This window comes from Psittacula echo (assembly GCF_963264785.1).
Source record: "Psittacula echo genome assembly, chromosome: 3".
In the NCBI taxonomy this organism is placed as follows: Eukaryota; Metazoa; Chordata; class Aves; order Psittaciformes; family Psittacidae; genus Psittacula; species Psittacula echo.
In genome coordinates, this window is record NC_137736.1 from 85,658,500 (window position 1) to 85,669,242 (window position 10,743).

Below are 10,743 nucleotides of genomic sequence, written 5' to 3' on the forward strand. Positions count from 1 at the left end.
CCAGACATAAACAACTTACCAATTTCAGAATATTAATGACAACTACCCATTGAATTTAATCCATTGAATGTTTTGGCCTGGATACTTTTAACTGTTCAAATAAATAGTTTGTAAAAATAAAAAGTATCTTAAGTGTCTGTTTGGTGTGCTACTTACTTCTTTTATTTCAGTTGGCTTTATAGGTGACTTCTGGTTGTCTCATATTTGAAGATAAGAATTCTTTATTGTAGAAAAGTGTGCACCTCAGAAATTCCTTGCCTACTTGTTTGTAGAGGAAAGTGATGTTAAATAATGTTTAGGTGAAAAAGCGTTTTTTTTTAATAACAATTTAAAAAAAAAATCCCAAGTATTTACCCAACTTTAAAGTTTAGTCCTTCAAAATATGCATATCGATATATAACAGCTTATTAACCTCTTCTGTTTAGAATATATTTGGGTGCCTGTGCTAGTCACATAAGTGAGATGGGTCAGGCCCTGTGCTAGAGAGAAAGTTTTCTCTTGTACCATACCACAGTATAGTGAGTGCACCAGTGATTATAATGCTCTAGTAACTGGCTCAGGATCTTCCTTGCCACTTGCTTTGCTATATTGTGAGTCAAGTGATAGGAGAAAAGTAAAACAGAAGCTGTGCTCTATGTTGGAATTGCTGTGAGGAATGACATTAAGCGATAATTCTGAGGATTGTTCCTTACTCACATTTCCCCCCCGCACACACTCACACCAGTGCTTATATGAGGCATGCATTTCAGATTTGTATATTTTAAATTAATTGCTGTATAGCAATCATCTCAATCACTTATGTGGTTGCAGGAGAGAAGGAATGAAATTAGTAGTTTAATTTCTGCTTTTTTAAATTATCATTTATTATCACAAGCATTATCTTGTGAAAATCATAATACAGAACTAAACAGTCTGGATTTGAGTTTTGCAGTCCTTATCCAAAGGTTATAGTTTTGTTTAGAGAGAAGCATTATGCCCTACTTTGGTTTGGTGCAAATTTTGTAGCAAAAGAGAGTTTGTATTTCAGCAGTTCTGCAACCGGGTCATTGCCCCAGTGAGACGTATTTACAGGCAGACTCACGAGTCCTATGTCCAGTGTCTGTTTAATATGGTATTTACTTTAGTAAATGGTGTAAAAGTGCTGGTGTAAAACTGCTTTACCTTGAAAATTTTCTCAAGGTCCTAAAGAAAGAAGTTGTGAAATATGTATATATATATAAAAAACTGCTGGTGTAAAAGTCAAGTCGCAACCAAAACTTTGAGTTGTATTCATTGGTTATATTGTGTTTGAATATTCCTCTGAAGGATTGTTCCTTAAAGATGCTGGTTTTAGCTTGTCAGTGATGGATATTCAAAAGGAAGTATAGGTTATTGTATTGCTTAATGAACACAGGATGCAAACCGAAGTTCAGAGGTGCACCATCCCTTTTTCTGTGGCCTAATTTAGGGGCTGTAACTAAATTTGTATAATGTATAGCTTCATATCCTTCCTCTAAAGTAAAAATATAATTGGAAGCAATCCATGTTATTGTCAATACCTTTTTAAGACCAGAACATGTACAATTTATAATAGTAGCAGAAGCTAAAATAAAATTAAGCCCTTGTATTTATCCACCTTCTGATTTGATTTTTGGCTTTGGTACATCTTCTTCTACCTGAAATAGCCATTTTCTAAATAATATTGATCTGCCTATACAATATGTAATTATCACATACTTGGTAATTCTCATTGCATTTGGAGGCGTTAGAAGTCAGCCTGTGAGGAGGGTTGGGAGGCTGGAGCTGTTTGCTAATCTTTATGCGATCATGCAAAGTAATAAAGGAAAGCAACCCACAATGTATTCAAAGGCACTTCTTATGCCCCCTCAATGCTTTCCTGATACCCACCTTCTGCCTTCTTCCCACTGGATTTTGCCTTCTGTCCCTCCCCATCACTAGCTGAAAACATGGCAAGAGTGAACTCGTTTTCCATTTCAGGGGTCAAAGGAGACAACAAGAGGCCCTTGGCAGCAATGATGCTAGTAATATTTGCCTCAGCAGCCTGGGATTATTTGCTTATTTGGTCTTTCCTGCTAAATTGCACCTCTCCTATGCTGGGCAGCAGCCTTGGCCCCCTAGAATAGTAAATTGTGGAGTTAATTCCTCTTGAGATCCATGAGACTTCACACCTCTCCAAGTAGCTTAAAATCAGACAGCAGGCACCTTTAAACTAATTACACTGAGTTTTTTCAGTCCTTCTGTGTGGTCAGGCCAAGAATCTTGATTAAGAGTGACTGAGGGTCTGTTCTCCTCTTGTGGCATCACAGGCTGAGGTTGCATAATTGCATAAAATTTACCTGATATAATGCCTTCTCTTTCATTCTTACATTTAATTCTCTTTAGTTCCCACCTCTGTCCCCTGAATCAATCATGTGGGATAGGGAGCTCTTATGAAGTTTTGGGAACGATTTCTGTCTGCTATCATCCAGGCTGGGGCAAAGGAACCTAAGTGGGTAGCAGGACAGTTTGGGGACCACATAAGAATTATTTTGCCTCAGGCAAAAACTTATACTGTGACTTTGATTAAAGTCTGTATCTAATGTTGAGTTTTGAACACTGGACCATTTGCCTAATTGCTTTTGACAAGGAAAATGTTCTCATTTCTGTAGAACATTCTTGTAAATTGCTGAATGACAGAAATTTGGTTTGGTAGTAAGAGCACTTGGATTGTCTGAAGGTGGCTTTGGGATTAGGATTAAATGGGTTTAATAATTCCTCTTCTCACTGATAAATACCTTAATGCCTTGAAGTTTGGGGAAAGCAAAAGAAGTATTTTACCAATGTTCTGCATTACTAACATTTCTTCTAAAAACGTTTCCTAAAATGACCACATCTTCTTACTCTGTTATGTGTGAAATGAGAAAGAAATGTCATCTGTTACTTATAAATAGAAACTGTAGACCCGTTTTTTTCTGTTTTCTTTAGCATGTCAAACATTTGAGATCTAAAGGTTTGGTGGTGGTTTTTTTTCCTTTTTCTAAGTACATTTATGTACATGTTCACCTATTCATAGCTAGATACTGAAGACACCATTTCGAAACTAAGTTAGATTTCTGAGAGGATGTATAGCTGCAGTTAGTTATGATTGTATTATGACTGCAGTTACTGGATACCAATTTAAGATCTAGTTGGATATATAGGAGAAACTAAATATCTAAATATGATGTGAAAAAATTTGCGTTTAAAAACTAATAGATTTTAAATCTAACAAGAGGAATAATATTCTGCAATGTTCTCTGTTCATTATATAGGAAGCATGAAGGAAGAATTAACAGTTTTAGTTCTTACAATACTGAAGAATCATAGAATAATTTATATTAAATTTTTTTCATTCTTATTTGCAGGCCTGACAGCAGCAGCTGCAGCAGCAGCAGCTGCCACCAATGCTGCCATAGCAGAAGCAATGAAAGTGAAAAAAATTAAACTGGAAGCTATGTCCAACTATCATGCAAATAATAACCAGCATGGAGCAGACTCTGAAAATGGAGATCTAAATTCAAGTGTTGGTAAGTCTCAGACACAGCATTATTATATTACTTGTCCATAATGATCTGATATTTTATTAAAATGGTGATCCTTCTGAACTTCCTTCTGAAATCCTTGATTTGGTGTAAGAAGTTGCATATTTGTTCTCTTTTTCTTGCTGTTTTTAGTTTTATTTTGTATCTGACCTTTATACCAGCTTTCAGCATTTCTGTTACTATTACAAAAACATTCTTTTCTTTGCAGGTTACTTTTGCAGAGTCCAGTTAATATTTTCCGTGAAAGAAAGTGGTTTGATTGCTTAGAGTTCATTTTTCAAAGTACAGGTGGGGTGACAGATGATGGTGTCAAAGTGAAATTTAACAATGTCTCCTGCTCAGTGTGCTGGGTATCGACTTTAGGTAATTCAGAACACAAGCTTGAAAGCAAAATATTTCATACTTTCGTGTGCCCTGTGACAAAAGGAAAACATGCATACACAATAAATTGCCATGCTCTGCAGTTCCTATCATATTTTATTTTAATAAACATATTCTTAAAATGTAGTTAACAGGTTTTTCCATTTCTTAAGCAGCCATCAGCAACTCTTGTTCTTTCGCAGACAGAATTGTTTCAGTATACTTTATTTATTTGTTTAGACAATTTGTTTTGCTAAAGTATACTTCAAAGCTAGAATAACTTTTTGTTGTTGATGATTAAATCTTTAATCATCTGTGTGTGTCTGCTGTAAAATGTTTTGTTATGCCATTTCATTGTATTGGCTCCTTTTATCATGTTGAAACAGTATTAACTCAGCAACAGAAATTCAATGACAAACAGGCATGTTCAGAAGACTGCAGGCAAGATCAGTGTATATTGGAATAAAATGGCTTAAGATAGGATTTTTTTGTTTGTTTGTTTCTATTTCGGTTCTTTAGTTTTATTTTTTGCCTTTTCATCTCATAAATATATTTGAAATGATTCTTAGACTTATGTACTAGCCTTAACATAAATAAATGTGTATGTGAACAGTGTTTCTGTGCAGTTCAGTAGGTAAGGGTAGGCTATTATTTAGAAATAATGTGAATTGCAGTTCAAAGAACTGGTTTACCTAGGCACACTCCATTCTAAATAACAATATGTATGCATTACTGCATTAAAGAGAGGGCCAGGTTTCTTTTCTTTTAAAGAAAGGCTTAAAACAAAGTCTTGATGGTGAAGAAAATAGTCTTAAATGAGTGTGTAGGCACACAGATAACACCAGCACATTCAGTCACTAGAATATTAGTGGAAGAATTTTTCTCTAGGAGAGAACACAGGACAGGGTTGAGAGCAGGTGTCTGAAATCTGGAAGAAGAGACAGGTACAAATGAATTGGAAGGATCATGTGGCCCCTAAGGTGCAGGAAGAAAAGTGAAGTAATAAGAAAGAGTGAAAAATATAAGTGCAAGCTGGGAGGATAAAGTAGATAGAAGCTAGTTTAGGTTTGAATTTCAGATTTTGATAAATGAATCATATGAAATACAACGTTCAAATGTTGAATTATGGAATTGTTATTCTTCTTGGAAGTTCCAGTGAAAAGCACTTTTACATCCACGGAAATGGAAAAGTTAACAGATAATCAACATCTAAACCACATGAAGTATTTTGTAGGAGAGTGGATGGAGTATCTGGAATAAAAAGGAAAAAAATCTTTTAAAATCATTATTTGTGACATAATTTAGATAACTATCTGCTCTTACACAGCTTAATAATTTTCCCTGTTTTAGATTCTAGCTATTTTGGTAAGGCAAAGTTAGCAAAGCAACATTATTTACTGCCATTGTCAAAATTTCCTCTCAGCCCCCTAACTTACTTGTTAACTTAATTTCACAGTTTAACTGAATGAAGAATTGAGTTCATTATGTTCAGAAAAAAATGCTTCTTCTGAGTAGAGTGAAAAGCATCTCAGCTGTCTCCATTCCACGAGGAATTGTTCTTGACATACATTGTGCTTGTCTGTGCAGTCTGGAGCCGTACTCCTCCTATGTTTTTTTCTCAAAACCAGTTTGCATTTGTTTCTTTTGTAGTGAGCCGTATCTAGGGTCCGGTGTACTTATGGAATCAGTGAAGTGATTCTTACTGCTACTAATGCCAGGGAGTTATTAGGTTCGTTAGGAGTTAAGTACTTATTAGTTGCATTTTGCACTGGAATGGGTTGCCCAAGGAAGTTGTGAATGCTACATCCCTGGTGGTGTTCACAGCCAGGTTGGACAGAGCCTTTGGTGACATGGTTTAGTGCGAGGTGTCTCTGCCCATGGCAGGGGGGTTTCTGATTCTGTGATTCTGTGATCTTGACAAGAACTTGTATTTCAAAGGTGTTGCTTTGTAGTAAGTATGTGGTTTTATTTTCCCCCTGCATTTTTTCAGATGTTTATTTATGTCTTTTCTAATAACTACTATCAAGTCCATATCCTATTAGTGCTTTAAATTATGGCTTGTTAGGCATGACTTTGAAATATTATGTTACTGAATGTTGACAGGAGGAAGAAATAAAACAAAAGAAAGTAACCTGATTTTGGTTTGTATTTTAAATCGTGTTACGTGCCTGACCAGCCTGAAAGGGAACAAAAAACCTAACCAACCAGGCTAAAAGCTTAACTCAAACATCTTAGCCCACATGTAATAGACTTTATAGTATATTAGTGTACATTTATTGATCATGCCATGTTCTTAGGCTGTTACAGTGCCTATGTAAAAGAAGATAAATAAAATATGGGCTCTTGAGTTGAACTGTCAGGTTTGCTTCTGAATTATCTTGCTTTTTAGTTTTATTCAGATGTTTAATGTGAATTATAAAATTCATTTTTGTAGATGAACATTGTTTAATTATACAAAATAACTACACAAATTTAATAATTCAGTCCTTCGAAGCAGTGGCCAAAAGGTTGGTGTGTGAAGGGACTTACAGGAAGCCAGTGTTACTAATAAGTAATTATTTTACATCCCTCAGTTTTGCTGATAACCTTGAGCTTGCATCGTCCTACCAGAATTATCATTTTAGAAGGGGGGAAAAAAAGAAAGAAAAAAAAAAGGAAAGAGAAATTACAGGGGAATCAGAGTGAGGTATTAGCACACTGAGTAAAATATATGGCTGCAACGCCTTTCTTCCCCATCCACAATCAATTGGATTCTTTTAGTTTAATATTTACTTGCTAAGATGAGATGCTAGTCTGCATGGTGATAAACAGTCTGCTACTGGCATCTGAAGGTGACCTGTCAGTTCATATGGACAAATCTCCTGCTTACTGAAATGTACAAAATAAATCATTAAAGCAGGCAGGTGCTCATTCCCAGATTTAAATCACCATAGATTTATGATTTGAATTAATGCTTCATTTGGTCATAGAAATAGATGCTGAGACAAATGATATGCAGTGGTTGGGGCTTCCATACTGTAGCCATCCTAATATTGATTACTGAGATGTCTTTGCAATCTCTTGTTTATATCAAGTACTGTCTTGTGACAGCTTGGCTGATATGAGCTACATTGCAGATAAGAAGAAAAAATGTCTTGGGTTCTTTTTAGTGGCAATTCTACATACAGCGTACAGGATAGATAAATTGCTGTGGTTTTGTTTAAAAAATGAATTCTGTGTGGCAGCAACCAAAAAAAAAATTAAATAAAAAAATTAGGCTCTGTGGTTTGTTTTGGGTTTTTTTGTGTGTGTATTTTTTTTTTATTGCACAGTTTATTGCATTTAATTGCACAGTTAAAGAGAGTGACAAGGTCAAATGTTAAATTTCATTGCAGAGGTTCTGCTCTTTGTTATACTAGCATCTTAAGATATTATTAGAATTAGTTGTATATTTACCTTCTAATATTCCAAAGCAATAGAAAGGTAGAGCAGCTCAGTTATTTCTTTCCTGCTTAAGTACTTATTGCCCCGCTATCAAACTTCATTAACCTGCAACAGCTAAAGATAGAAAGAAGCCTTTGAAAATAAATATATTTAAAGCTCCTTCTGTGAGCTAGGCTTTGCTATCTATAACTTGGTAGGAAGCGAAGAACAGCCCATATACTTTTGCTTCCCAAACATTTTATATAATGAAAAGACTATGCATACACTTTAGGGAATACTCAAAGTATTTGTAAAGACCTTTGCCACTTGCTAAAATCTGACTCATAAAACTTGTAAACAACTATCAACAATAGTAAATTACTTGCTTAGTAGGAAATGAGTTCATATCTATTCAAAATGTGATCTCAAAACAGATGTCCCAAGAAAATGTCATTGTTTAAACTACATTCATAAAAAAAAAAAAAAAGTGCTATTATTTCTTTAAGGAAGTGAAGCAATCTTGAAGACTTTGGTGTTCTTGGTTTCTAAACACAGTTAGGAAATACAAGGCAACATTTTACACTTGGCGAGCATGTTAATCCATAAACAACCACAAAATGTGTTGAAAATTAAGGGGTTTTCTTGTCGTGTTAGGTTTCCTATTCATCCACATTACTTTGCAATATTTAAAATTGTGAGACAAATGCAAAGTTTCCTGTGATCTGTTGTTCAAATGTAACAGTTGCTTGCATACTACGATTATTATTATTATTTTAATCCAGAATCAGAGATAAAATTATTTAGGTGAAATTATTTTTCTCCAGTGACCTTGCCCAATAATAGAACAGTACAAAATGCAGTCATTTCCTTTTTCTAAACACACGTGTCTATTTTGAAGGAAAGAATTACTTTTATGGTTTCAGGAAAAAGTCTTGGAGACCTTGAAAAAGCAAATAAAAGGAAACAGAGAATGCAGGCCACTGAGCACAGCTCTGCAGTTGCACATCTGATTCTCTGCCTTGGCAATGTTAATGAACCTCAAATCCTCCCTATAATTAGATGAGGGAATTGCTTATATTTTCAAACAGATGATGCTGCTATAATGAAACGATTGACAGGGAACTTAAGAGTGTCTACAGTAGTCATTTAGTTTCCGGGTTTTGTGGGGTATTTTTTTTCCTTTCTTTTTTTTTCTTTTCTCCTCCCACCCCCGTTTTTTTTTTTCAGTGCAAAAGAAGATTGGCTGTAGACACAAGTCCTGGGAGAGGTAGTAATTTACACAGAATGCTATGACAGGTGTCTTTGTATAGCATGGAAATAAAATGGAAGAGAGAGGAATGATGGGCAGGTACGACAATTTTTTGGGAGGGGTGTCCTGTGTTTATTCTGCTTGGGTTCTTTAAAAGGGGCCGAGACTCAAGAGATGGATCCGGATTGAGTGCACAGCTGTAACTGCTGATGAGCTAATTGCTCCTTATCTCTCAGCCCCATTCATCTTCATTTTTTACCAATTACTGAGAATTATCTGTGTTCTCAGTTGGATATGAGAGTTAATCCTTTTTGGTTAAGCTGGCAGTACTGTGAGCAGATTCCAAATCATAGGGTGAAAAGCCAGAGCAAGCTTGTTCTCAAACTCTCTCCAGTTCAATGACAGTATCAGTAGTTCATAAGAATTTTTCTATTGTTTAACAGAATAAACACTGTTTTTTAATTTTTTTTACTTTAATACTTTCATTAATATGTATTTTTCTCTTAGCAGAAGCCGAATGTGTATACTCTTAGGTGGATAGATGTGCTCCCATTCTAGAAATATTCACTTGCAAAAATGAAAAAAAGATAAACAATGCCTTCAGACCAGAAAGATTATTTGCAGTGTTATCAGTGTTCATTGTGTGATACATAACACTTTGTTTAACGACAAGACTGTGCATGCAATTTTGACATCATGGGACATGAGACAAATGCTTGTCAGTGACATATATCTACTTTTGTAAACTTCTTTGAGATCTGTGGATGGAATGTGTTGTCTAGGTTCTAGGAAAGGCATAATCATACAGCCTTAAGGACAGATGTGCTATGTTGAGCACACCATGTTTCAAGCTAAAGGAATGCTTTCATAAAACTGTGCTTCAGGAATGCAGAGAATACCAGAAAAAGATCACTTGGTTATAATCAGGTGACTAAACTTTAGTCTGGAATTTTGCTTGTCTTCATGGTGGCACAGGAAAGAAAAAAATCATTAATTCCATAGTCTACTAACTGAGAATATGATTTCTCTGGATCTGCTTCCTTGGCCCTTTAGTTGTGATTGTTGAATTTGCAGAACAAGACAAGGAATTGGATGTTACGACCTGAACACCAGTTAACGTAACTTAAGGGAATTTGCAAAGATTCATGTTTCATACTGGACAGTCAGTTGCGTTATATCTGTGAGTCCCTTATCTAGATAAAATCCTCACCATGGAATTCATTGGAACAAATGCAGACATTTGCATGTGATTTAGTCACCTTAGACTCAAGAGACAGAAATAGGCAATTATAGGGGTGATCCATCTCATCCTAAAGTAGATGGCAAAAGTAGGTCTGATATATTGCACCTTACAAGTGCTTAGTCATGCGACTACTAAGTTGTAGTTACTTTAAGAAAGCTAAATGAACAAATCTCACTGTCAGTGCATGCAATTAATATTTTCTGGAATAAGATTTAAAGGAGTTAACAGGTCTTTTCCAAGACAGTGATACAGTAATGGCAAAATAATGTCTGAGACAGAGTGGAAAAGAAAATTTAAAAGAGTAAGTTTAGTTATTCACCCATAAAACTATTTAGATATAAATATACTTACAAGATTGTTCAGACAGTATATCAATTCTGAAGAGTGATTTTAGCTATGTGAGAGAACAGGCTTCTGAAACTGCAGAAGCAAAAGCTTCCTGCGTGATATTTGTGCTCTGGGCCTGCTATGAAGCTGTAGCAAGTTCATGGAAAAATCTAAATGATGAAGTCTATCTTGTCAGCAAGATTAAAAAAAAACAACAACAACAAAAAAAAAGCTGTGTATGTAGTTTGATCATATTTACTTTATTTCCTTTTCCATGCAAGATAATACTAATGGGATAAATAGTTGGATAGTTTAATTTTCACTGTTATTTTTTTTTCAAAATACATGCTTTATTGTTATGGCTGTTTTCCTTTTTAGTAGTGCCTTGTATGAAAATAATGAAATTGTAAATCTTTTGTTAAGTTTTGTTTCACTGTTATTTCTTATCAGCAGTAAATACACTTAAAACATGGGCCTGTATATGTGCTATATTAAGAAATGTAAGCTTAATACATGTTATTTTGCTAAGTAGGTATTGTAGTCTATAGGATCATCTTTAATAAATATTAACTAGAGCCACATTTTAAAAAGAAAACACTAAA

The 10,743-nt window shown here is 34.9% G+C and overlaps 1 protein-coding gene across 4 annotated transcripts in view; it reads left to right on the forward strand.

Moving 5' to 3' along the window:
* Positions 1-10,743, forward strand: part of DACH1 (dachshund family transcription factor 1) — a gene marked incomplete at its 5' end in the record, with an annotated part of 382,732 nt that overhangs the window by 190,880 nt on the left and 181,109 nt on the right. For 3 of the 4 annotated variants that reach the window (XM_080613963.1, XM_080613964.1, XM_080613965.1), the window contains one exon: positions 3,384-3,545. The exons of the other annotated variant lie outside the window; for it this stretch is intronic. In XM_080613963.1, coding sequence (XP_080470089.1) covers positions 3,384-3,545 — 162 coding nt within the window. The remainder of the gene's footprint in view (positions 1-3,383; positions 3,546-10,743) is intronic. 4 annotated transcript variants of the gene reach the window in all.